The following is a 26,003-nucleotide window of genomic DNA, read 5'->3' as shown; positions in this document are numbered from 1 at the left end:
CAGAGTAAGAGTGAAAGGAAGGGAAGGGGCTGCAGGGGGCAACCAGAGGCTGAAGCAAAGAACAGGAATAAATATGGAGCCTGGCTGCCCAAGCCAGATGCTCCCCAGCCCTGGTGTGCCAATGGTGAGGGGGTTTGCTGGCTCGTGCCAGGGCTGGGGTGAGTGCAGGGAAGCACAGGGAGCGCTGGGACAGATCCGGGCTCATCGTGTCTGTGGGACCAGAACCAGCTCCCAAAGAGGAGCGGGGCTGGTGGGGTTAGAGGTCAGGGTCCCATGCTGCCTGGTGCTGTGCACACACTCAGCAAGAGACAGACCCTGCTCCCAAAAGCTTTCAGTGTCAGGATGAATGGGGAAACAGGCCCAGGGAGAGGAATAGACTGGCCCAAGGTCCTTCAGCCGGCCCACGGCAGAGCTGGGATTCGAACCCAGGGCTCCCAGCACTGTGCTCTGACCCCATAGTCATAAGCCTGTCCCCTGGCTCTTTGAGGCTCGGTTTGGCCAACACATTGATGTACGTGCCGCAGGGAGGGGTGCAGGCAGTGACCCCGCAGGCTCGTCCGGCCCTGCGGCCTCGCTTCCCTTGGGTCTGGGCGGGCCGGGGTACAACGCTGCCGTCAGGCGTCTTCCCCCCCCCGACCGCGCCCCGTCTGACGCTGCCCCCGCTGCTGTGGCCATGCAGAGCGTTCCCCGGGCCGTGTCTGCACAGCGGACGGCGCGTCCCCACCCGTGCGGGCCCAGCTGCAGCTGGAGGGGAAATACCAGCTGGCACAGGAACTGGGATTGTTCCTGTCCTTGGCCAGGCCTGCGGGTTCGCCGCAGCCAGGCGCTCCTTCCAGCGGATGCTCAGGCCGGAGCTGACATCCTGCACTGGGGAGGGAGGGCCACAGAGTCAGCAGCTCCCTGGCTGGGCGGGGTGGGGGGAGACAGGAAACAGGGGCCACAGGGTGCTGGTGGGACAGTCACCGTGGGGGTGAGGCCATGGATCCCTCTGAACACCCTGTCCCAGGTCCAGCTGAGCCCCCCGGCCACCCCCAAGCGCTGGGCCATGGGCTTTAAGCCTCAGGAATCTAGACTGAGCCTAGGCCCTGCCCCTGGCTCGGGGTCCCAAGGCACGTGGCCTCTGTCGAGCACCCTCTCCAGAGAGCTCAGACCCCGCAGTCCAACTGCCCCGTCCCCCTCACAGCTTGAACACACCCTCTCCCAGCACTCCTTCACACGGTGCTCTGGGCCCACAGTTAACGCTACAAGGGCACGTGGGAGGTATAACACAGAACACGCACGATCCTGACACCATTGCTCATTACTGAACAGCAAGAGAAATACAAAAATCGAAACAAAAATAATAAATCCTGCCTGCAGTTCCCTGCCTCAGTTTCCCCAGCGCTCCGGAGCATTCTTTGATCTGGGGTCATAGCCCTCTGGGGGCAGCCAGGGTCCTGCTGCTGCAGCAGCGATGGCTTGTTCTCTTAACCGTGGAGCCTCTTTCTCCAGGTCAGCTCGCTTTGACGTAGGCTGGTCCTTCTGCAGCTAAACCCCCTCCAGCCCCCTCCCAGTGTCCCCGTCTCTTCCTCTGTGGCCCTGTGAGTCTCCCCTGAGCCATGCAGCCTCAGGCTTTTAAAGGCATCAGCACCCTGGGGTTTTTGTTCTGCTTTGGGGAGTTTCTGTTGAGGGGTTGGAGAAACCTGGATCTCCTGTGTGGTCCGCTCTGGAGGGTTCATGCCATCAGCCATGGAAACCCCGCTGGATTCCACACAGCCCTTCCACGAGATGGCAATTCATACGTTGTCCAGTCTCTCCGCTCCCTAGGACTCCCTGCTGCAGTATTTCTTGCCCCTTCTTTGGAAGCAGCGGGTGCTGGCCACTGCCAGAGCTGGGATACCAGGCTAGATGGGCCCCTGCTCTGGGCCCCTCAGTTCCTGTGTCATCCATATAGCAAGGGGGTTGGGTTCACCAGAGGTGCTGGAGTCCCCCACACAGGTGAACCTGGGTCACCATGGGCAGCAGGTGGAGAGCAGGACCCGCCATGGGGGTGGAAGAGAGGGGCCCAGGGGGTGCGGAGGAGGCTGCCTGCCCGGGGGCCAGCACTGGGCCTGCTGAGGCCAGGGGCAGAAGGAAGGTTTGATGCAGAAGGGCGGTCCAGACATTCCCTGCCTCGGCACGCTCACACGTGTGCACAAACGTGCACACACATGGCCTTTCGCACGCAGACACGTGTGCACGCTCGCACACACACAAGCTGACATGTGCTACTGCCAGGACATGCGCCCACTCAGGTCCACGTGGGGTCCCCTCCCCAGCCTGCAGCAGCGGCTGGGTTCGTCTTCGCCAGCCCAGGTGCCCTTTAGCCCCCTGAGAGCCCTAAAATAGCAGCCGTGGCCTCAGACAGGAAACGAGCCGGGGGCGGGGCGCTGGAGCGCAGACAGGCAGGAAATGGGCGGGCTCGCCTGCCCCCTCCCCCACAGGGGAAATGGCTCCAAGACAGTGCCGGGGTCTGACTTGGGCCAGATCCCACCGCCCCCAGCACCACACTTCGGAAAACGTCACTCCCCGCCCCCAATGTCACGCGTGTGCGCGCACCCCCCCAATCACGCGTGTGCGCGCACCCCCCCAATCACGCGTGTGCGCGCACCCCCCCAATCACGTGTGTGCGCGCACCCCCCCAATCACGTGTGCCTGCATGCCCCCCAGTGACACACACGTGCACACCCCCCGACTAACACCCAGGCATGTGCCCTGATCGAATAACACGTGTGGATTCACCCGACTAACATGCCCCGCCCCAGCAATGCACAAGCGTGTGCCCCCAGCTGAATAACACGTGTGCCGGCCGTGCCCTGCCCAAAGAGCCCTGCCCGTGCTCCCCATCAGGTAACGAGCACGCAGATTGCGGGCACGGCCAGGATGTGTGCGCCGGGGCAGGGCTCCCAGCATGCAGCTCCTGGCCCAGGAACCCCTGAGCCAGGGGAGGAGAAATTGGCCTGCGAGCTTTTTTGGGGGCGCAGGGGTGGGGAAGCCACTTTCTAGTGCAACCCAGAGTGGAGCCACAAGCTCTGGCTCTGCCAGATAAGAGCCAGGCGGCTGGGGGTGCCTGGAGGGGCTGCAATCTACAGGCCGCAGCGGGTGCCTGTGACAGGGTGGGCCCAGGGCGGCTTAACCCTGAATTCCTCGGCTCTGCCGGGCTCTCAGCCCATGAGCGGAAACTGCCCCAGGACAAAGCTAACCAAGGGCCGGCTTTTCACAGGGGCCTCGGCCCCTGCTGCTGCCCGCAGCTGCATCTGAAAATCCTACCGGGCGGGGGCCTAAATCCAGTCATAGGGTCCCTGCCAGCGTGTGGGCCCCTGGCTGGGGTAGATCGGGAGTGATGGCTGGCGTCGGTGGCGTGTCACCGAGGTACCGCGGAGAATCGGGGCCCGGGGGATGGCTGCGCCTGCGTGGCCAGGTCACGCCGTGCCCCGGGCGGGAAGGAAAAGGGGGCGCGAGACCCTGATTTCTGTTCTCCGCGCTCCACAGCGTACGCAGACCCGCTGACGTCAATGGACCCTCTATTGTCCTGGCAACGCGGTAGCGTCACGGTGTTGATTCCCCCTGGCTCTGGGGTGTGGGTTGGGTGTGATCACTCGGTGCCGGGTGTTGTCAGTGGCCCCCAAGGTCCCTGCCCCAAGGACCTGTCCCTTTTCCAGCCCAGGACTCCTCCCAGCTAGGGTCTCCTGGCCTGGCACGGTGCCGCTGACTTCTCGCCTGGTGGGGGGCTCCGGACCGTGGCTGAAATTCGTCCCGAGGCAGGAGGCCAGCATGGGCGCTAGGCACCGCTGCAGCTTGCGGACCCCTGGGGTGACTCGCTCTCTGCTCCGCTCTGCAGGTGGGTTCGGGAGTTTCTCAATGACGAGAACAAAGGCCTGGACGTCTTGGTGGAGTATCTCTCCTTCGCGCAGTGTGCCGTGATGTAAGTGCCGCGCAGTGTGCTGTGATGTAAGTGGGGGCAGCTGTGACTCCTCGCCCCCCCGGGCAGAGCAGGTGAGATCCGGGTTTGCAGGCACCCCGTCGGCTATCGGCCTGTGCCGCCCGGCTTGGTCTGCAACACGGTGCAGCGTGTTCCCAAGTAAAGGCCACGTGATCCCAGCTAGCCTGACCGCTGGCCCCCATTCTCCCTCGTCTTGGGAACGTGGCAATTCCCCGACTGGCTCAGAGCCCAGGGCCAGCTGGCCCACGTGCTTCAGGGGAAGGTGTGAGACCCCCGCGGCCAGCAGAAATGGGCTAATCTGCCCCCCATGGAGGTGTCATCCTGACCCTAAGAGTTAGAGATTGGCCAGGGCCCCAAAGCAGGAGACTGAATCTTGATACGCTCCTGCCCTTAACGACTTCCTGTGGCGGTGAGTTCCACAGTCCAACGGCGCCAGGTGTGAAAGAGCATTTCCTTTTATCTTTTTGCTGCTGCCCCTTTCAGACGTCCTCTTGTGCGTGTGTTCGAGGCAGGGGAGTGGGTGCGCCCACTCTCCCTTCTCTGGGCCCTGGCTCCGGCGGCGAAGGGCAGGCGGAATAGGGCCAAAGTGTCCTGCACCCAGCACCACTTGTTGCTAATACGGGGGTGAGGAGAGTCTCCATTGTCCTTGTGACCCTCTTGCCTCCCACTGTTGGCCATTCCATGCCCTGGCCGTGTGATTTCCCCCGTCATTTTCACATGCAAACCCTGCCGGTGTAAGTTGCCTGCATACATGTGCCAGGCCGTGGCTGAACTGGTCTCTCGCTGGGCGGAGAAGAGCGTTCGAACGGCCGGGCTTTCCGTGTCAAGCTCTGCACCGGGCGTACAAGGCCGTGATGTTTGCCGGGCTCCTGACACAGACCCGCCTGCTGCGAGCCTTGGGGGTGGCTGGCTGCTCCGGGGAAGGTGTTTGAAACCAGGAGCCCCTGGAGGAGACCTGAACTTCTGCCCTGGTGCCGAGGCGCTTGCTGCGAGCAGGAGCGCGCTCGAGATGCTATGCCGGCCCTGCTGCTAACGCGTCAGAGTGCGCTTGCAGCCCTCGCTAGCGCGCGCAAGTCCCATTCCCGCACCCCCAGCTTCGGCAGCCGGGCCAGCCTGGGTGTCCCTGCTCCGCCGCTTGCCATGAAGCCTCTGCGTGTGTCCCTCTCCCGCCCAGGTTTGATTGTGAGGGTCTGGAAAGCGGTGAGGACGGCGCGCTAGAAAAGCTGAAATCCTGGAGCAGATCCATCGAGGATCTGCAGCACCCCATAACCCTGTCTGCCCCCTTCGCCACCAGCCTCGCCCGCTCTGGGCGCCCGTCCGCCCTACGGTACGTACCCTCCCCCGCCCTATGCGGTATGTACCCCCCTCTGCCCTATGGCACGTGTACGCCCCTCCCCCCTGCCCTGCGGTATGCACCCCTCCCTCACCCTATGGTACATATAAGCCCCTCCCCCCGCCCTACGGTATGCACCCCTTCCCCAGCCTATAGTGTGTACCCCTCCCCCCGTCCGGCGGTATGTACCCCCACCTCTGCCCTATGGCACATGTAAAGCCCCTCCCCTTCCCTGCGGTATGTACCCCCACCTCTGCCCTATGGTACGTATACTCCCCTCCCTCCTGCCCTACGGTATGCACCCCTCCCCCAGCCTGCGGTATGTACCCCTTGTTACGGAGTCCCTGGACGATGCTCGGGAACTGCTCCCCATGAAGCCAGGCAGGACTCTGGGGGAGTCTCCTCTCGGGGAGCAGCCTGTCTGCAGGACACACAGCTTACCCGGCTCCACCTTCCTGGGTCTGACCTCGGAGCATTCAGCATCCTCTGCCCCATGGCGCGCTTCCCCCAGCGAGTCCGCCCAGGCGGGGTCCTGGGGAAGCCAGAGGGTCCTGCCCCCCAACTCCGCAGTCAGACGGGACTCTCAGCCAGCCAGTAAAACAGAAGGTTTATTAGACGACAGGAACATGGTCTAACACAGAGCTTGTAGGTGCAGAGAACAGGACCCCTCAGCTGGGTCCATTTTGGGGGGCAGTGAGCCAGACAACCACGTCTGCCCTTCACTCCTCGTCCCCAGCCAGACCCAACCTGTCTCCCCCTCCAGTCCCTCCTCCTCTGGGCTTTGTCCCTTTCCCGGGCCAGGAGGTCACTGGATTCCTTTGTTCTCCAACCCTTTAGCTCTCACCTTGCAGGGGGGAAGGGCCCAGGCCATCAGTGTCTGGGAAACAGGGTGTCGGCCATTCTCTGTGTCCAGACCCCTGCCCACACCTGCCCTCTAGGGCTCTGCAGTGATCATACACCCTTACCCCACCCCCTAGATACTTAAGAACTGCCTAGGGGAAACTGAGGCACCCCCACACCATTCAGAGGAAACATTAAGAACAGTCCCTCTTCGTCACACCCCTCCCCTGCCCTATGGTATGTACCCTCCCCCATCCAACAGTATGTACCCCTACCTCTGCCCTATGGTACGTATACGCCCCTCCCCCCTGCCCTACAGTATGCACCCCTCCCCCAGCCTATGGTGTGTAACCCTCCCCCACCCTACAGTATGTACCCCTCCCCTGCCCTATGGTACATATACGCCCCTCCCCCGCCCTGTGGTGTGTACCCCCACCTCTGCCCTTTGGTACGTGTACCCCCCCCCCGCCCTATGGTACCTACACACATACCCTCTGCGGTATATCACCCCCTCCCCCAACTCTGCACTATGATACCCCCCTCCCCATGGAATGTACCCACCTGCCTGATACACCCCCCTCTGCTCTGCCCTATTGCACGTGACCCCCCCCCCGGGTCCATGCTCCCCCCGCACTCTGCATCTGCCTGCTCTGCTCTACGCTACGCACCATCTGTGCCCCCCCGCCACCCTCCAAGACATATGCTCCCTTCTTGCTTCCCCAGGGCCAGCCTGTCCCCTTCTCTGCTGCCAGCCCCCGTGTCCTGCCCCGGGGGGTCAGTAACGCACCCTCCTCTCTCTGCTTCCAGGGCCCGTCTCCCTCTCGCTCTGCCTGCCCGTCTCTCTGGCCTGTGCTCTCTCTCTCTGTCCTCTGGCTGTGTCTGCCCCACCTCTCGCTGGGTAAGTACCCGCCGGCTCCAGGCCCCACAGCCTGCAGGACACGACCCCCTGGGCTGCCCCCATGCTCTGTGCCTTTCCGCTCTGCTCAGCTGCGCGGACGTGGGTGGGGGTGCGCGCACGTGGGTGTGGACGTTGCACAGATGGGGTGTGTGTGTGTTTGTGTGTAGATGTGTGTAAGTGGAGTGTGCATCCTGGGTCGTCATTCACATGTGTCGATGTGTGCATCTGGGTGTTTGCACGTGTGGGCATGCACGTTTCTTCCTCTTCTCCCCCTTTCGTTTTTCCACCTACCTCCCTCTTGCTCTGCACCTGCATCCATATTTCTTGCGGGATCCCCCCTGCTCGGCACGTCTCTGCCTCGCTCCCAGCCCCTCTGGCACCGGCAGACCTCTCTGCTCACCCCCGCCCCCCAATCTGCCCTGCGGCCCCCCAGTGTGTCCTGCCCCTCCACGGACCCTGCACTACCTGTGTGGCCAGCAAGTGCCCTTCCTGCTGTCCTGTCCCTCCCCCTCTGTGTGCCTTGCCCTGCCTGCTCCGTGTGGCACCCCACATCGTCCCCGCGGGCTGGGCGCCTCCGATGGGGCTCCGGGAGCTTCCCTTGGCCCTGCTGCCCCCGGAGCCTGGAGATGGCCCTGGTACCACTCAGGGACTGGGGCCCGTTGGCAGGGGGCGTCCCTGTGGGGCAGCGGTGGGGGAACGGGACAGGCGAGTGTGTGGCCTAGTGGACAGGACATTGCGCTGGGACACAGGACACCTGGGTTCTGTTCCCAGCCCAGCCACCGACCTGCTGCATGACTTGGGCTGGTCCCTTCCCGGCTCTGTGGCTCAGTTTCCCCTCCGCCCCCTGTCTAGACGGTGAGCTCCCTGGGTCTCGGCAGGAGGCTGCCGTGGGACAGGACGGGTGAGGCGCCCGTCCCCTCGGGCTGGTAGGATTGGCTCCTCTGGGACTGCGTCTGAGCGGGGGCTGCCGTGCCGGGCAGCAAGGCGGGGTGGGTGTGGCCGGGATCTGGGGAGGGAGCGGAAGGACACAGAGTCCTCCCTGCCCGGCGTGGCCCGTGGGGCTCAGGCTCGCTGGCCGCGTGGGCCCCACCTGGCTGGGGGTTAGAACCAGTAGGGTTGGCGCAGCTGGGGCCAAAAGGAGCGTGCAAAGTGTGCAGGGCTGAGGCCGGCCCGAGGTGCAGCTCCGGGGCTGGGGGAGGCAGGGCAGTGGTTCGGAGATGCTCGGTCGGGTTTCAGCCCCGGCATCCGGCTCGGAGGTCGCAAGGCAGCCCCTGCCAGGGCTCGCTGACCGCAGCCTGCCCTGTCTCTGCCAGCTGCAGCACCTTGCCCAGCAGGAAGGCATTGAAGAACTCACGGCTGGTGAGCCAGAAGGACGACGTCCACGTCTGCATCATGTGCCTGCGGGCCATCATGAACTACCAGGTACCCGGCGCCTGACGCTTGCCACAGGCTCGGGGGCGATGGGGGGACATGGTGCTTCCACCTCAATGGCTACCGCCCCTGCCCTCGGGCTGTGTCGAGCCCCTGGACCTGCCCCCAAGAGGAGGGGCAGGAATCCCTGCAGGGGGGCAATGGGGTCACCTCCCCTCCTGACCCCCAGGCGGGTGCGTAGCCCTCCCAGACTCCGGCACCCTCTCCTGCCTGGCCTGGCTGTTACTGAATTTGGGACTGGGAAGCAAGTAGCACCTGGATTTGAGTTTCCCCTGGTGCAAAAAATGTGAACTCGGGGAATTTTATAGGAGAGAAAAAAATCAACATCTCCAAGCAAGCGGGGTGGGCACGGATGGCTGGTGAGAGCCCACGGGCTGCTCCGGATGAAACCCTGTCCCGAGCTGCTGGGAAGCAAAGGGGCTGTGTTTGTGTGCCGGGGCTGTGTACCCTGCCTGCCCCTGACCCCCGTTCCTGGCCACCCTGCTGTTGCTAACGCCCCGCTCTCTGCTTTTCCCTCCCTCCCCAGTACGGATTCAACCTGGTGATGTCCCATCCCCACGCCGTCAATGAGATCGCGCTCAGCCTGCATAACAAGAACCCCAGGTGAGGCAGAGTGGCAGCAGATCGGGGTCCCCTCCCTGGGTCTCCGCTGGGTCCCCTTCCTGGGCCTGTCTCAGCGAGGAGCTGTGCAGGGCTGGGCCGGGGGAGAGCGCGGGGATTACAGACCGTAGCCGAAAGCTCCTGGGCTCCAATCCAGCCCCGGCTGGTAGCGACAGGCCCTTAGCAGCAGCTGGGTGGCCAGAGTATGGAATGAGTTCGATGAGTCTCAGTCCAGGCCCCGGGGGACGGTGCCCACAGCAGCTGGCAGACACTGGACTCCCCGACCCCTGTCAGGTCAGGGTGGCGGGGAACCTGGCACTTGCCTGGTCTCTTTGGGACCGTCCCCCGGCCCCAGCCCGAGGGTCAGCCCAGGCAGACAGAGGCGTCCCCGGCACAGACTCTGCTGCTGTCAGGCCAGCAGGATCGTGGCTGGGCTCTGCCCTGGCAGGGCAGGGCTTGTGCCTGGTGGGTGAGTCACTGAGCCCGTTGGTCGTCCCCTAGGACCAAGGCCCTGGTGCTGGAGCTGCTGGCGGCTGTCTGCCTGGTGAGGGGAGGTCACGAAATCATTCTCGCTGCCTTCGACAACTTCAAAGAGGTGAGCCCGGCCCTGCCACAGGGGGGCGCCATTCCCCGCACACGCCCCACCAGCTCCAGGGGCTGGGATGGGCATTGTGGGGGCAGAGACTGGGGCCAGCTCTTGGCCTGGGTGACCCAGCCTGGCTGTCGGGGATGGGCAGCCCCATCTCTAGGGACGCCCAGGGATGCTCTGTCCAGCCCGTTCCAGCAAACAGCAGCTGCCCCGGGAGCTGCAGGACGGAGGGATCCCAGGGTTAATCAGACAGAAGAGCAGACCATGCCCCGATGCCGGGGGATGGGCACAAGGGCCTAGGGAGAGCTGTGCGCATGCGGGGATGCCATCAGGGTGGGCCAGGCGTTAACCCCTCTGTGGGCGCCTTGCAGGTCTGCAAAGAGACACACCGCTTTGAGAAGCTCATGGACTACTTCCGGAACGAGGACAGCAGCATCGATTTCATGGTGAGCAGTCCAGCCCCCACCTGGGGAGAGCGTGGCCAGCACTGCCCTCCCGGGGGCCTCTAGGAAGTGCCTGGCAGCCGAGTCACTGGAGAATAGCTGCCCATGTCAGGCAGGCCTGGATCCCGGCCCCATGACTCCTGCCCCAAAGGCCGGCCGGCTGGTGCCTGGATCCCGGCCCCATGACTCCTGCCCCAAAGGCCGGCCGGCTGGTGCCTGGATCCCAGACCCCGTGACCTCCCCTCACCAAAGGCCGGCCGGCTGGTGTGGGTATCTTGCCCCCGCGTTCCCTGCGGTGACGCCCCCTCTCCCTTGCAGGTGGCCTGCATGCAGTTCATCAACATCGTGGTGCACTCGGTTGAGGACATGAATTTCCGGGTGCACCTGCAGTACGAATTCACCAAGCTGGGCCTGGAGGAGTTCCTGCAGGTAGAGCCGGGGAGCACCGAGACCCCAGATTCTCCTCCATCAGGTGCATCGCGGTCACCTCAGGGGCTGCAGCTCAGTGTCAGGGGAGGAGATGGACACGTGGCCAGGCTGCATCAGCCCCTCTGGGGCCCAGCACCGGCTGCTTTAGAGCGAGGCACAATAGGCAGAGATGGGGGGGATCTGCGCCCCAGGCCTGCCCCTGCCCCCAGTAGTCAGGGATGGGTTAAGCCCTGGGACAGGAGGTTTAATCTCCAGGCAAATGCGGAGAGGAAGGGTCCTTAGGCCCGGAGAGAGGGGAAGTGACTCCCCCAGGCTCATGGAGGGCAGCCGCCCTCCCTCTCCAGCCTCACCGTGCCTCAGTTTCCCTCTCTGGGACATGGGCGTGGGCGACAGCACCAGGGGTGGTGCGAGAGGAAAGCTGCGGCAGGGGTCCATGCCACTGGGGAGAAGTGGGTGCTCTACGAGGGGCCGGTGCCCCCTGGGAAGGGGAGGCGGGTGGGCGGACGGTGTTCTGCTGCCCTGACGCTGGGTTCCCCTCCCCTGCAGAAGTCGCGGCACACGGAGAGCGAGAAGCTGCAGGTGCAGATCCAGGCCTACCTGGACAACGTCTTCGACGTGGGGGGGCTGCTGGAGGACGCGGAGACCAAGAACGTGGCGCTGGAGAAAGTGGAGGAGCTGGAGGAGCACGTATCCCACGTAGGCGTCACGGCCCGTCTGCACCAGGGGCTGGGTCTCCACCAGGCCATGCAGGGTCCGGCCCCACCCGGGGCTCTGCACCCCACCAGGCCTCCATGCCATCTCCCAGCAGGGTGCTGGCTGCACCGAGGGCTCCAAGTCCCACGAGCCACCGGAGCGGCGTTCGCATCTGTGGACTGCCTGGGCGGATGGGTCTGGCTGGAACCAGCACCGGGGGTCGGGGCTAGGCTGTGAGGTGCTCTTGGCCCTCACCCTTGAGGGGATTCTGCAGAGGTTCTTCCCTGGGGGTCTGGGAACATCAGACTTCCCCCAGGAGTGTCCCGGGCGCGGGGGGGCAGATTCCCAGGAGTTCTCCTGCCATGGGGCGGGAGAGGGAGAGGGGGCCTCGCTTCTGATTGTGCTGGGGATGGGGGCTGCGTCCAAACCTGCTGCAGAGCCGGCAGCCGGGTGTACGGCGCCCTGGGCCCCCGGTAACAGCGGCCTCCTGCTCTCTCGGCAGTTGACGGAGAAGCTGCTGGACCTGGAGAACGAGAACGTGATGCGCGTGGCGGAACTGGAGAAGCAGCTGTTACAGCGAGAGAAAGAGCTGGAGCTGGTCAAGGTGTGGGGCAGGGATCGGGCCAGGGAACCCGCCTGCCCCCCGGCTGAGCGGCTCAGCAATGGGGCCGTGAGCCTTTCGTCTGCCATGAGCCGAGGGTGCTCCCGTCCCTGCCCCGTTCCCAGCATGCCCCTGTCCACCTGTGGACTGGGGAGCCGGGGGTCTCCCTGCCTGGGGGGCTGGCAGGAGCCTGGTTGCTACTGAGCGTGCTCTGCGGGAATATCCCTCGGCGCGGCCCCTTTCCGTAGCCGAGGGCCGCGTTCCCGGCCACGTGCCGAGCTCTGGGAGCTGGGCCCCGGGCTCCGTCCGCTGGGTGCAGCCCGTGGGCCAGCGGCTCAGGCCCGCTCCGGACGTGGGGGCCGGGATCTGGCTCGTGGGGGGGACGCAGCCCTAACTGCCCCCGTCTGCCGGGACAGGAGACCTTCGAGAGCGCGACTCACCAGGTGCACACGCTGCGCAGGATCGTCAAGGAGAAGGAGGAGGCTTTCCGGCGTCACTGCGGCTCCCGCCAGCCCGGGGAGCCGGGGGGTGACCCGCTGCCGCCCCTGGAGGGCGAAGGGGACATCCCCGACTACGACCTCCGCCTCCCGGTCTTGCCTCCTGTGGAGGCAGCCCCCCCGCCCCCGCCTCCCCCGCCCCCTGTGCCCCCGCCGGCCCCTCCACTGCCAGGTAAGCTCGGCCCGTGCCTGGGGATTGGGGCCAGGTGTCCCCCCAAGGAGCCAGCGCCTCAGACTCTCCCTCTCTCCCCACAGACAAGTGCCCCCCTGCGCCCCCACTGCCTGGGGCCTCGCCCTCCGTCATCCTCACCGTGGGGTTGTCAGGTAGGAAGCGTCCCTGTTGGGGGATGGCGCCCGAGGAGTGCTGGCCCTGGGGCCAGTGCGGGGGGGGTGTCCCGTGGGGCAGGTGGGAGGATCCTCTGTGGGGGGGGTTCCCATGGTGCAGGCAGGGAGGGGGTCTCTCATGGGCCGGGGGGGAGAATCCCCCATGGGGTGTTTGGGAGTGTCACGGAGTGTGGGGGAGTCCAGGCCCTGCACCCCTCTTCCTGGGATTCACTGAGACTCTCAGCCAGCCAGTAAAACAGAAGGTTTATTGGACAACAGGAACACAGTCCAAAACAGAGCTTGTGGGTACCCCCAGGACCCCTCAGTTGAGTCCTTCTGGGGGAGCAGGGAGCTTAGACCCCAGCCCTGGGGTTCCCTGTGTTCCTCTCCCCAGCCCCAAACCGAAACTAAAACCCCCCCAGCAGGTTCCCTGCTGCAGTCTCCGTCCACATTCCTGGCAGAGGTGTCACCCCCTCCTCCCTCTCCCGGCTCAGGTGACAGGCTCTCAGGTCTCCCATCCCCAGGGCACATTCCCAGGTCAACACTCCCCCCTCCCTGCTGTGTCACATCCTCACAGGGGGTGTCTCCCATGGGGCAGGCGGGGGGGGGGGAGGGGAGAATCCCCCACAGGGTGTGTGGGGGTGTCTCTCATGGGGCAGGGGGGGAGAATCCCCCGTAGGGTGTGTGGGGGTGTCTCCCATGGGGCAGGCGGGGGGGGGGGAGGGGAGAATCCCCCACAGGGTGTGTGGGGGTGTCTCTCATGGGGCAGGGGGGGAGAATCCCCCGTAGGGTGTGTGGGGGTGTCTCCCGTGGGGCAGGCGGGGGGGGGGAGGGGAGAATCCCCCGCAGGGTGTGTGGGGGTGTCTCTCATGGGGCGGGGGGGAGAATCCCCCATAGGGGGTGTGGGGGTGTCTCCCGTGGGGCAGGCGGGGGGGGGGGGTGTCTCCCTGGAACTGCCCCTCATGTCCAAGGCCTGGGCTATGGTTGCGGGAAAATTTCCCTCCAAATTCCCGCCGCCTCGCCCAGCCGCTGGGTTTGCAGCCTCGGAACCGGTGAGGGCCTTGGGGTGCCCGCCCGGGGCAGAGGGACCTCGAGGACCCCTGGGGCTGCCCCTGCTGCTGCCTGCTCTTGAGGCGCCCCCTGCATCTGACTCCGCTGCCCCGTTCAGCCGGCGGGCGCCCAGCTCGACGAGAAGCGGCTTGGCCCGGGGGCGCTGACCCTTGGGGCGGGGGGCTAAGGGGCCCCGGTGTCCTGGGATTTGCCGATTGTGGGCAGGTCCTTCCAGCCCAGGTCTGTGGCTGGCTGCATGGGGCGGCTGGGGACATCGCCCGGGGCCGTGCCCCTCTCTCCGGCCCTCTCTGCCCAGGCTGGGGGGCTCCCTGGGGGCGAGCGAGGCGGTTTCACGCCCTCCCTGCCCCCTTGTCCCCAGCCATCCGGATAAAGAAGCCCATCAAGACCAAGTTCCGCCTGCCCGTCTTTAACTGGACGGCGCTGAAACCCAACCAGATCAATGGCACCGTCTTCAGTGAGCTGGACGACGAGAGGGTCCTGCAGGTGGGGGCAGGCCGGGGGCCTCGTCCCGCTGGGAGGGGGAGCGGAGCTCACGGCGCGGGGGCAGCTGCCGGCCTGGGGGCAGTGGTGCGCGGGGGCTGGGGCTGGCTCATTCCCAGTGCGATGTGGGATTCCTAATGGGGTCTGTCCCCCCCTTCTTCCTGTCCTTCCTAGGGAGCCTAGTGGGGGTCCCGTCCGTGGGGCCCCCGGCGATGGCGGTGGGCGGTCCCTAGTGGGGGTCCCGTCCGTGGGGCCCCCGGCGATGGCGGCGGGCGGTCCCTAGTGAGGGTCCCGTCCGTTGGGCCCCCGGCGATGGCGGTGGGCGGTCTCTAGTGGGGGTCCCGTCCGTGGGGCCCCCGGCGATGGTGGTGGGCGGTCTCTAGTGGGGGTCCCGTCCGTGGGGCCCCTGGCGATGGTGGCGGGCGGTCCCTAGTGGGGGTCCCGTCCGTGGGGCCCCCGGGGATGGCGGTGGGTGGTCCCTAGTGGGGGTCCCGTCCGTGGGGCCCCCGGCGATGGCGGTGGGCGGTCCCTAGTGGGGGTCCTGTCCGTGGGGCCCCCGGCCATGGCGGTGGGGGGTCCCGTCCGTGGGGCCCCCGGCAATGGCGGTGGGCGGTCCCTAGCGGGGGTCCCGTCCGTGGGGCCCCCGGCGATGGCGGTGGGCGGTCCCTAGCGGGGGTCCCGTCCGTGGGGCCCCCGGCGATGGCGGCGGGCGGTCCCTAGCGGGGGTCCCGTCCGTGGGGCCCCCGGCGATGGCGGCGGGCGGTCCCTAGCGGGGGTCCCGTCCGTGGGGCCCCCGGCGATGGCGGCGGGCGGTCCCTAGCGGGGGTCCCGTCCGTGGGGCCCCCGGCGATGGCGGCGGGCGGTCCCTAGCGGGGGTCCCGTCCGTGGGGCCCCCGGCGATGGCGGCGGGCGGTCCCTAGCGGGGGTCCCGTCCGTGGGGCCCCCGGCGATGGCGGCGGGCGGTCCCTAGCGGGGGTCCCGTCCGTGGAGCCCCTGGGGATGGCGGCGGGCGGTCCCTAGCGGGGGTCCCGTCCGTGGGGCCCCGGCGATGGCGGCGGGCGGTCCCTAGCGGGGGTCCCGTCCGTGGAGCTCCTGGGGATGGCAGCAGGGGGTCCCATCTGTGGGGCCCCCGGGGATGGCGGCGGGCGGTCTCTAGCGGGGGTCCCGTCCGTGGGGCCCCCGGCGATGGCGGTGGGCGGTCCCTAGCGGGGGTCCCGTCCGTGGGGCCCCTGGCGATGGCGGTGGGCGGTCCCTAGTGGGGGTCCCGTCCGTGGAGCCCCTGGGGATGGCAGCAGAGGGTCCCATCTGTGGGTCCCCCGGGGATGGCGGCGGGCAGTCCCTAGCTGGGGTGCTGCCCCCCATTCTGCAGGGACCCCCAGGGAGCTCCTGGGCGGGGTCCCCCAGCCGAGCGGGCAGCTCGCGCGGCCAGTGCCGCAGTGCTGCTCCCGGTTCCTGGCACCGGGTGACGCGCTCTCCTCTCCCCGCCAGGACCTGGACCTGGATGAGTTTGAGGAGCTCTTCAAAACCAAAGCTCAGGGCCCCGCCGTGGAGCTGCTCTGCGCCAAGAGCAAGGCCTCGCACAAGGCGGCCAGCAAGGTGACGCTGCTGGAGGCCAACCGGGCCAAGAACCTGGCCATCACGCTGCGCAAGGCGGGCCGCAGCGCCGAGGAGATCTGCAGGGCCATCCACACGTAGGTGCCCCCGGGCGGGGCGGGGCGGGGAGGGACGGGGGGAGCCCCTGCTTTGTGCCCCCAGCCGGAGCTTGGCCTCTGGGAAGACGGGGGGCAGAACCCCCGGCGTCGGGGGCGAGCAGGCCGCGTTGCAGCGGGTACTGGGAGGGTGAATGGCCGCCCGCAGCCGGCTCCGGGAGGGCAGCTCCCCTGCCGGCCTCGCGGCCCCAGGCTGAGGCCCAGCGGGGGCCGGCCCCCCACGCGCTGTGACGGTCCCGCCGGGCCGGCAGGTTTGACCTGCAGACGCTGCCGGTGGACTTCGTGGAGTGCCTGACGCGGGTGCTGCCGACGGAGGCGGAGGTGAAGCTGCTGCGGCAGTACGAGAAGGAGCGCAAGCCGCTGGACGAGCTGGCGGACGAGGACCGGTTCATGCTGCACTTCAGCAAGGTGGAGCGCCTGGCTCAGCGCATGGCCATCATGGCCTTCCTGGGCAACTTCCACGAGAGCCTGCAGATGCTGACGCCGGTACGGCCCCCGCCCCGCCCCCGCCCCCGAGCCCGGGGACCTGGCCGTGGGGCCCGAGGCCTCGCCCCGCCAAGGCGAGGGGTGGGAGGGCCAGGGGCTGGGCTCGTCGGCGACGCCCCTTCGTCTTCGGCTGAGCGACAGCCAGGTCCTGGGGGCCAGTTAACCCTCTGCTAGCTCCAGCCCCCTGGGGTGCCGCTAAGGGCAAGTGCTCCCGCCCCCCAGCTGGCCCCAAAGACCTGGGGCGGGGGGTGGAGCTGGGCTGAGGCCTTCCAGCCCCCTCCGCACAGATCTCACCCTCCCCGCCCTCCACACAGATCCCCTTGTCCTGTCTCGCCCCAGGCGGGGGCGAGGGGGGGGGACGGACGGATGCACCCCGGGCGGGGGGGGACGACGGGGGGGGGACGTTGCCGGCTCGGCTGTAGGGGGGACGGATGGACGCACCCTGGGCAGGCGAGGGGGGGACGGACGGATGCACCCCGGGCGGGGGGGACATGGGGGGGGGACGTTGCCGGCTCGGCTGTAGGGGGGACGGATGGACGCACTCTGGGCAGGCGAGGGGGGGGACGGACGGATGCACCCCGGATGGGGGGGGGACGTTGCCGGCTCGGCTGTAGGGGGGACGGATGGACGCACCCTGGGCAGGCGAGGGGGGGGACGGACGGATGCACCCCGGATGGGGGGGGGACGTTGCCGGCTCGGCTGTAGGGGGGACGGATGGACGCACCCTGGGCAGGCGAGGGGGGGGGACGGACGGATGCACCCCGGGCGGGGGGGGGACGGGGGGGGGACGTTGCCGGCTCGGCTGTAGGGGACACGGCGTTTGGTGATTTGGTCCCTCTCCTGCCGCCACCAGCAACTCAACGCCGTCATCGCTGCCTCGGCCTCCGTCAAAGCGTCTCAGAAGCTGAAGCACGTGCTGGAGGTGAGGGTGCGCCTGGCCGGCCCTGCTCTGTGGGGCGGGGGGGGCGGGGGGGCTCGGGGGTGTTCCTGGCGCCTGGCCGGCCCTGCTCTGTGGGGCGGGGGGGGCGGGGGGTGTTCCTGGCGCGTGGCCGGCCCTGCTCTGTGGGGCGGGGGGGGCGGGGGGGCTCGGGGGTGTTCCTGGCGCGTGGCCGGCCCTGCTCTGTGGGGCGGGGGGGGCGGGGGGTGTTCCTGGCGCTGTCCCAGGGCTGCTCAGTGGGTAGAACAGGAAACAGGCATGGCTGCCGGGGAGGGGGGTCCCTGGGGGTTTAGGCCTCTCTCTGCAGCCTGACACTGCCCGGCCCCCCAGCTGCCCCTCGTCTGGGGGGTGGCTGGTGGGAGCCCCAAGCAGGTGTTGGGGCTGGAATGTGGGCAGTGAGCCGGGTTAGGAGCCGCTGGCACTAGGTGGGAGGGAAGGAAGCTGGGGGCTTAGCCCCATTTTACAGATGGGGAGACTGAGGCACAGAGGGCGACTCCCTTGGCATGTTGGGAAGAGAACCCGAGTCCTGTTGGCAGCGGTGGTGCTTGAGGCGGGAGGCCGGGGGGTGGGAAGGGGCGCGGGGCTGTGTTGGGGGCCTGTGCGGGGCTGCCTGCGGGCTCTGGCTGGCGGCTGGTTTTGTGTCCATGACCCTGCTCTGCGGGTCCCTCTGCAGATCGTCCTGGCCCTCGGCAACTACATGAACAGCAGCAAGCGCGGCTGCGTCTACGGCTTCAAGCTGCAGAGTCTGGACCTGGTAAGGAGCCTTCGGGCCGCCCGTGCCTCGAGGCTGCCGGGCCTTGCACACCCGCTTGCACACCCGTGCCCACGCGCGCACACCGGGGCACGCCGATGGGTGCCCGCACCCTCGCGCGCTCACGCCTTGTACACAAGGTGCCCATTCGTGCGGCTACTTCCACGCGCGTCGCGGGGGCCTGGTGCACCCCCTGCCGCGGCCCTGACCCCCCTCTCGCTCTGCCGCCCTCCCCGAAGCTGCTGGACACCAAGTCGACAGACCGGAAGCTGACGCTGCTGCACTTCATCGCGCTGACCGTGCGGGAGAAGTACCCGGACTTGGCCACCTTCTGGCAGGAGCTGCACTTCGTGGAGAAGGCAGCAGCAGGTAGAGATGCGGCCCCTGCCCCCCACAATGGCTGTGGAGCCTCGGGGCTCCGTCCCTGGTCCCTGGAGCCAGCCCCCCCTGGCTCTCTCCAGCTTGCCCCGCTTCCTGCCGGCCTGGCCCAGCCCTGGCCGTCCCCACCGGGCCTGGGAATGCTCCAGCGGCTGCAGCTGCCATGGCCCGATCCAGGGGGACGTGCGGCTTTCCCGAGGGCTAAATCGCTCCCTTCCCCCGGCCGCTGAGCTCTTCTCGGCCCTGTCTGAGGCCCCGTCAGAGCTGGGACCTTCGTCCACCTGGGGAGCTGCACCCCACCCTGCTACGGACCCTGGCCCCCGTTAGCTGGACGCCCGGCCCGGGTCAGCAGCATGTACCCGAGAGGGGGGATGGCCCCTTGGCCTGGGCCTCGCCCGTCGGGGGTTCCCCCAGCTGACCCCCGCCTCCCCGCAGTGTCCCTGGAGAACGTGCTGCTGGACGTGAAGGAGCTGGGGCGCGGCATGGACCTGATCCGGCGCGAGTGCACCATTCACGACAACAGCGTCCTGCGCAACTTCCTGGGCGCCAGCGAGGGCCGGCTGGAGAAGCTGCAGAAGGACGCCAGGACGGCGGAGGTGAGGGGCGGGGCGCGGGGGCACCAAGCCAACGCGGCAGGGCCGAGCATCCTGCCAGGGTCCCAGTCTCCTCTCCCTTGCAGGGCTGGGATTGTAGCAGGGCAGCCCAGCCATGGGGTTCCCCCTCCGCCGCCTCCTCTGGCCCCACAAGCACCCTGCGAGCTGAGGGCCCCAGGCTGAAGTAGGGCCCTGGGCGAGCAGCATCTCGCGCCTTGGGCCTGTCGCTTGAGTTGTGGGACTTGCGGTGACTAAAAACCAGGCGCTGAGAAATCTCTTGGTGCAGACCTGCGTGCCAGCGTGTGGCCGGGTGTGCGCCGTGCACACGCGCCGTGCACCGGTAGTGCGCTCACGTCCAGCGTGTGGCCGGGTGTGCGCCGTGCACACGCGCCGTGCACCGGTAGTGCGCTCACGTCCCAGGTGTGGCCGGGTGTGCGCTGTGCACACGCGCCGTGCACCGGAACTGCGTGCCTGTCTGCATGGGGCCGGGTAGTATTTTGCACGCCACAGCATTTGAAATTCCCGCCATCTGGCTGCGTAGGGAGGCACCTGAGGGGCTGGGGGGGGCGCGGGGAGTTTGCTACGATCCAGCATCATCTGCCTCCTGTTTGGCAGGACGCCTACAACATGGTCGTGCGCTACTTTGGCGAGAGCCCCAAGACGATGCCCCCCTCCGTGTTCTTCCCCGTCTTCGTCCGCTTCATCCGCTCCTACAAGGTGAGAGGAGCCCCCCTGTCACGGCGTCCCCGGGCGATGCTCGGGAACTGCTCCCCAGGAAGCCAGTCAGGAGTCTGGGGAGTCTCCTCTCGGGGAGCAGCCTGTCTGCAGGACACGCAGCTTCCACCTCCCTGGGTCTGACCTCGGAGCATTCAGCATCCTCTGCCCCTCCGTGCGCTTCCCACTGCGAGTCCGCCCAGGCGGGGTCCTGGGGCAGCCAGAGGGTCCTGCACCCCAACTCCGCAGTCAGACGGGACTCTCAGCCAGCCAGTAAAACAGAGGTTTATTAGACGACAGGAACATGGTCTAACACAGAGCTTGTAGGTGCAGAGAACAGGACCCCTCAGCCGGGTCCATTTTGGGGGGCAGTGAGCCAGACAACCCCGTCTGCCCTTCACTCCATGTCCCAGCCAGCCCCAAACTGAAACTCCCTCCAGCCCCTCCTCCTCTGGGCTTTGTCCCTGTCCCAGGCCAGGAGGTCACCGGATTCCTTTGTTCTCCAACCCTTTAGCTCTCACCTTGCAGGGGGGAAGGGCCCAGGCCATCAGTGGCCAGGAAACAGGGTGTCGGCCATTCTCTGTGTCCAGACCCCTGCACACACCTGCCCTCTAGGGCTCTGCAACGATCATACACCCTTATCCCACCCCCTAGAGACTTAAGAACTGCCTAGGGGAAACTGAGGCACCCCCACACTATTCAGAGGAAACATTAAGAACAGCCCCACTTCGTCAAACCCCTGCAGAGCTGGCGCCCGCCCCCCGCCGCAGGAGGCCCCCCCGCTCTGTGTCCTGGGGCTGGGTTCAGCCCGCAGCGGCAGGCCCCTTCCTGCCATTGTCCCGCACGGGAAGCGGCTGGCCCAGCCGCTAGGGGCGCGGTCCCGGCACTTCCTGTGAGCGCTCGGGCAGCTTGGATCTTGGCACCTCCCCGGCCACCCCTGCTGCTCCTGGACCCCAGCGCGGCTGCCCTGCCCTGCGGCATCCCGAAGACCCCCCCGCCCTGCCCATCCCGGGCTGCCGCCCCGCCTGTCCCGCTGGGCTGCGGCTGAGCGATTCCTGCCTTCCCTGCTGACCCCTCCCTCCACCTCTTCCCCTCCTGCCCTGATGGACCTGGCATCAGCCGGGCCGCGGTCTGGCGCGCCGACCCAGTCGGTGCCGTTCACACCCCCCCGCCCCCGTTGTGCCGGCAGGACGCGGAGCAGGAGAACGAGCAGCGGAAGAAGCAGGAGGAGGTGTTGCGGGAGAAGATGCTGGCCCAGGAGGCCAAGAAGCTGGAGAAGGTAGGGAGGGGGGTGCTGGTACGGCGGGGGCGGCCCGGAGCTCCCCCCGCCATCCCTACGGCATTTCACCTGTTGCCGAGCCCGGCGGCATAGGGACAAAGCCAAAGGCCGCTCCCAGGAAGGGATGTCACAGCTGCGGGGGGGTGGGGGGAAATCCGTGAATCGTGCTCTCTCCCAGGGGGGGATGCCGGGACGGGACACGTGCACCCCCGGGTGACGCTGCTCTGTCCTTCTCAGCACTGCTCCCACCCTGCATACCTGGAAGGGTGGGGGGATTGGGCGGGGCAGGATCTGCCCTGCCTGAGGAGGTTATGGGGGGGGATCTGCCTGAAGCAGTGGGGGGATTACAGGCGGGCTCTGCCCCCGGGGGCAGGGGGTACAAGCCAGGCGGGATCTGCCCTGGGGGTGGGTACAGGCCGGGCGGGGGGGGAGCGGTGGGGGGAGTACGGGCCGGGCGGGGTCTGCCTGGGGGGGCCGGGGGGGGTCTCCCCAGCCCTGCCCCCACCCAGTGCTCGTTGCAGCGGAACAAGTGGCAGGAGCAGGAGCTGATCGCGGAGTTGCGCCGGCGGCAGGCCAAGGAGCACCGGCCCGTCTACGAGGGCAAGGACGGGACCATCGAGGACATCATCACGGGTAGGGGCCCGCCCCCCCGCTCCTTCCCCCCCGGGGCTGGGGGAGCCCCCGAGGCAGCGTGGCCGAGTGGACGGGGCGCTGGGCCCGGACTCAGGACGCCTGGGTCCGGGTCGTGCCCCTCCCGGCGCCGCATCTGTCTGGTTGGCTGGAAGCCGGCTTGGGGCAGAAGCCGTCTCGGCTCAACGCCAGCCAGGGTGGCCCTGCCAGGGGCTTGCTGAGCCTCGGCCCCGGCTGGCAGCTCCCTGGGGTCGTGGGGGCGGGTGGGGTGCGGCCGTGCGGGCTTTGACATGTGTCTCTGTCAAACGTCTGCAGTGCTGAAGAGCGTCCCCTTCACGGCCCGATCCGCCAAACGGGGCTCTAGGTTCTTCTGCGACCCGTCCCACCACGATGAGTCTAACTGTTAGCCCCGGGCGCTGTAATGCCCTGCGAAGGTATCGCCCCCATGCCCCCCGTGCATGCCCCCGGACGGAGCGCCCCGTCCCCCATGCACTGTCCCCTTCCCACTGCCATGCCCCTGTGCTCACGGGCACCCACCCTGGCGCTGCATGGACCTCCACGTCCCGGCCCCGGCCAGAGCACCCCATCCTGCATCCTCCCCCCTCACCCACCACACCCCCTGCTCAGGGGCACCCACCCTGGCGCTGCATGCCGTCCCCTCCCAGAGCATGTGCCCTCCATGCTAACGCAGTAGAATAGTTTACTAAATCCGCCCCCAAGGGGGCTTGGTGCCTGCATGGGGGGTGCGCAGGGTCGAGGCAGCGGTCTCTGCTGGTCGGTGACGCGCCAGCTTGTTGCCCCAGTGCATGGAGCAGGGTCGGCGGTGCCGTGGGGACTGGCTGTGCTCCAGGAGGACGGTGCGGATACCATTGCTGGCTGTGGGGTCTGGCGGGGTTTGGGGGCGGGGGGATGGGCTGCAGAATCCAGCTCAGTGTCTGCTCCCACCTGGCACTGCCTCCATGGGGAGTGAGTTTGCCGAGTCTCAGCACCTGGCAGCCTGGGCGAGGCCATTCCGGGGACGGGGGTGGAGTCGTGCTCTGTGTTGGGGGTGAAATGGGATCGCAGCCCTTAACATGCCAAAGCAAGGAGACCAAACCCCTAAGCCAGCCCCCCAGGAAACGGCCTCTCCCTCCCCTGGCCTTCGGGGCATCCCCGCTCTGGAACAAGGCATGGTCCTGCCCGTGCCGGAGGCGGAGGCGGGGGGGGACGACTCCTCCCTCCCAGTGGCTTGGCTCTGACGCCCCCTTGTTTCTGCCCCCCCCCATAGCAGCAAGAACGATCTGCCTCTAGCGCCCCAGCCAGGGCAGAGGGTAAGGGACACCTCCCCCCCGCTTGGCCAGGGCTGCCGGGCAAAGGTCCCTGGCTGCAGCCTGGCTCGGTGCCCCACCCCAGGGTGCTGCTTGCAGCTGCCCAGCCGGGGCTCTGCACGTGAGCCAGGGGCGCCAGGGGGCTGGTTTTCCCCAGGCACGCAAAGCAGGTGTGGGGGCCTCTGCTGGGGGGCCACTGGTCTCACCAGCCAGGAGCAAACATGCCCCAAGGGGCCGCTGCTGCAGGCTGGAAGGGGTGGGTGGCTGCAGTGTCACTCCCCAGAGCTGGGCGCCTCGCAGGAGCAGCTTCTGCATGGTTGCCCTGGCCTGCCCATGGCCCCTACTCCCCCCTCCTAACGCCCGCTCTCTCCCCCGACCAGACCTTCACTCCCAGCCGCTCAGACGGGCCAACGCCGCCAGCCGGAGCCTGGACCCCAGGGGCCTCTGTCCTGCCCCTCCCGCCCCCTGCCCCGACTCCGCACTGAAGGACCAAAGGGACCTTGGGCGAGGCTGGCTCTGGGCCTTGGGAAGTGCCTTAGAACGACAGTATTAGCGAGGGCAAGGAAGCTCCACTTCGGCACGGTGGGGGCCGGCGTCCGCACTGGCACCGTTGGAAGGACACTGGCAGATGCAGCAACCCCTGGCGCTCGGGTTCCAGCGGCCGTGACCCTGGGTGTGGGCCCCCCTGTGGCCCGAGTCTGGGGGGGCAGGGCTAGACCGAGCCCCACCGGGTCTCAAGCCAGCGCAGCCGCTGCAGGGAGGCTGTGGCCCAGGTACCAGCCAGCCCCCTCCCTGCCTTGTTCCCAGCCACTCGGGAACGCTCCAGCCCATGGCAGCGTCGGCGGCAGCTGGCCCCGCATGGCTGCCCCGGCCTTCTCCAGGCACAACGCCCTCTGGAAAGCCAAGGCCTGACCGCCAGCCTCACCTGGGGCTACACCAGAACCAGGCTCGGGGCCCCTTGCACTTCCCCTGGGGCAATTTCCCATCGCTGGCCCTGTGCAACACATGGAGGGCACCAGGGCTGGGTACGGCTGACACGGGCCATGTGCTGTGTCCGGGGCCAGGAACCACTGCGACACAGGGCCTTTCCTAAACCCAAAAGCCGGCCAACCCGGCTGGCCGTGTCCTCCAAGGGCAGACGTGTCCCAGCTGGGGTGGAGGCCAGGATCCTGCAGGGAGTTGGGTACCACCTTCCACTGCAATTGGGGCCTGAATGAGCCTCACCCCCACTGCCGGCGTAACACCATCCAAGCTAGGGCCTGAGCCTCCAGTGGCCTCAGAGGTTCCCCCAAGCCGGCCTCCCTGGTGACGGCCGTGATGCCTCCTCCTTGCCACGCCCCAAGGCCTGTCCTAAAGGTGGGATGGGGCCTGGCGTGACCTGCTCCCGCTCTCAGCCAGGGCCTGCCCTGACGAACAGTGGTGTTCTCCAGACCAAATACTAAGCGCAGTGGGCCCTGACGTGCCCTGCACATGGCCTTCACTCCAGCTCACTGGGATCTGCTGGGCCTGGGCAAACGCTGACACCCCCACCCCCAGGAGAGTCTCGTGGGGGGAACTGCCACACCCCGGCCCACAGCCAGTGCAGGGGGGAGGGCTGGCTGCAGGGCCCCTTGCACTTTGGTGGGTCACGTCAGTGAAATGCCCCAGTGGGCCCCGGTCCAGCCACTTGACCAAACACTGTCAGTTGAGCATTCGGGGTGTCAGTGATTTTGGGAGGGGAACATGTCCCTGCAGTGGCAAACCAGATTCAGCTCCAGCTTGGGGGGGGGGGCGTGTAAACACGCTGGCAACAATGGTAGTGGGCCTTGGAGCACGTGCTGCAGCAGCCACTAAACCAAAGACGCTGTCACAGCCGTGCCCGGCCTGGAATTGCACCCAATCCGCGTGTTAGCTCTCCTCTGCCGCCAGGGGTATGGGAGGCCGTCCCGAAGCCCCTGCGGGAGCTGCCCGGGGAATCAGCCCCTTCCCACGCTGGGCCCGGTTATTTTTCAGAGCAGACCAGCACTTTACCCCCCGCCCTCCCTGGGCCTTCAGCTCCTGCCCTGACGCCTGGGGCTGCATGAACACTATTGGAACGAAAGGGACCAAGGCCCAGACGGTGGCTGCAGCGGGGCCGCTGCCCGCCCCACGGCACCCACGTGGCTGCCCCATTGTTTACAGCGTCGCCGTTGTTGCTCTGTAGCTAGCTGTGACTTTTTGTACATGTGAAATATACTGACTGTTTATGCAGCCCGCTGTGCCCCATTCCTAACGCCTGGAGAGACCACGGATCCGCCCGGCCTGGCCAACCAGGGCTGAGCCCGGCCCCAGGCTTGGGGCCCATGCGGGTTATACCTAGATGCGCTCAGCCTGCATTGATGCTGGGGAAGCTTCCCCAGCACCCCCACCCTCCCCTCGCGCCGTGTGGGGGTGCAGCTGGGAGGCCGGGTGCTGCAGCCGCCAGGACTGGCCCGGCTCCCCCACACTCATGGGCGAAACCAGCCATGAGGGCGGCAGGGCAGGCTGGTCCCCCCAGTGCACAGGTGGGGCCCAAGACCGAGCCGTGACTCACCCCACGAGCCAAGCCCTTGTGCACACGCAGGGGCAGCCAAGGCTAGCTGGGAGGGCATCCATTGCTGCTGTGGCCCAGCTGCCCTCTCTGTTTGGGGCAAGAGAAAGGGCGTGTTTGGGGTTTTCTGTACCAAGTGCTCTCCTCTGCGCTCGGTGTGGGCCCCACGGGGGGCTGGCACAAGCCCCAGGGCTGTAGCCCACTGGAGCCTGCCTCCTGCCTCCTCTCGGGTGTCTGCTCCCTGCAAGGAGGTTTGATCTCCCAGCGTGGGCCTCATTTCCCAGCTCCTTGGGCTCCCGACGGCCTGGGGCCCAGCAGGCAGCCCCTACAGCTCTGGGCTCACAGCGATCCTGTGGGCACCTGCATGCCAACCCCAGCACCGACAGGCTGAGCCTGCCAGCTGCTCTCCGCTGGGGGAGGCTCCGTGTCAACCCCCAACCCCAGGGAGCTCCGCAATGGGGCAAGCTGGTGCCAGGGGCTG

General features: G+C 67.4%; 1 protein-coding gene across 2 annotated transcripts in view; it reads left to right on the top strand.

Moving 5' to 3' along the window:
- The window catches only part of FMNL3 (formin like 3), a 48,845-nt gene extending 23,642 nt beyond the window's left edge, over nt 1-25,203 (top strand). The window contains exons 5-27 of one of the 2 annotated variants that reach the window (XM_084610522.1): nt 3,860-3,943; nt 5,136-5,288; nt 8,346-8,454; nt 8,990-9,066; nt 9,565-9,658; nt 10,024-10,098; nt 10,414-10,524; nt 11,071-11,220; nt 11,720-11,821; nt 12,235-12,487; nt 12,571-12,639; nt 14,069-14,193; nt 15,679-15,881; nt 16,151-16,385; nt 17,239-17,307; nt 17,996-18,076; nt 18,313-18,442; nt 18,887-19,047; nt 19,660-19,761; nt 20,948-21,037; nt 21,559-21,670; nt 21,983-22,101; nt 23,355-23,494. In XM_084610522.1, the coding sequence (XP_084466648.1) occupies nt 3,860-3,943; nt 5,136-5,288; nt 8,346-8,454; nt 8,990-9,066; nt 9,565-9,658; nt 10,024-10,098; nt 10,414-10,524; nt 11,071-11,220; nt 11,720-11,821; nt 12,235-12,487; nt 12,571-12,639; nt 14,069-14,193; nt 15,679-15,881; nt 16,151-16,385; nt 17,239-17,307; nt 17,996-18,076; nt 18,313-18,442; nt 18,887-19,047; nt 19,660-19,761; nt 20,948-21,037; nt 21,559-21,670; nt 21,983-22,074 (2,677 nt within the window). In that variant the 3' untranslated portion in view covers nt 22,075-22,101; nt 23,355-23,494. Of the gene's footprint in view, nt 1-3,859; nt 3,944-5,135; nt 5,289-8,345; nt 8,455-8,989; nt 9,067-9,564; nt 9,659-10,023; nt 10,099-10,413; nt 10,525-11,070; nt 11,221-11,719; nt 11,822-12,234; nt 12,488-12,570; nt 12,640-14,068; nt 14,194-15,678; nt 15,882-16,150; nt 16,386-17,238; nt 17,308-17,995; nt 18,077-18,312; nt 18,443-18,886; nt 19,048-19,659; nt 19,762-20,947; nt 21,038-21,558; nt 21,671-21,982; nt 22,102-23,354 lie in introns of both variants that reach the window. The other variant, XM_084610523.1, reaches the window with a different exon arrangement.
- The last annotated feature ends 800 nt before the right edge of the window (nt 25,204-26,003 follow it).

Source organism: Lepidochelys olivacea, assembly GCF_965140295.1.
Source record: "Lepidochelys olivacea isolate rLepOli2 genome assembly, chromosome: 20".
Taxonomy (NCBI): domain Eukaryota; kingdom Metazoa; phylum Chordata; order Testudines; family Cheloniidae; genus Lepidochelys; species Lepidochelys olivacea.
This window is presented reverse-complemented; position numbering and strand designations above follow the sequence as displayed.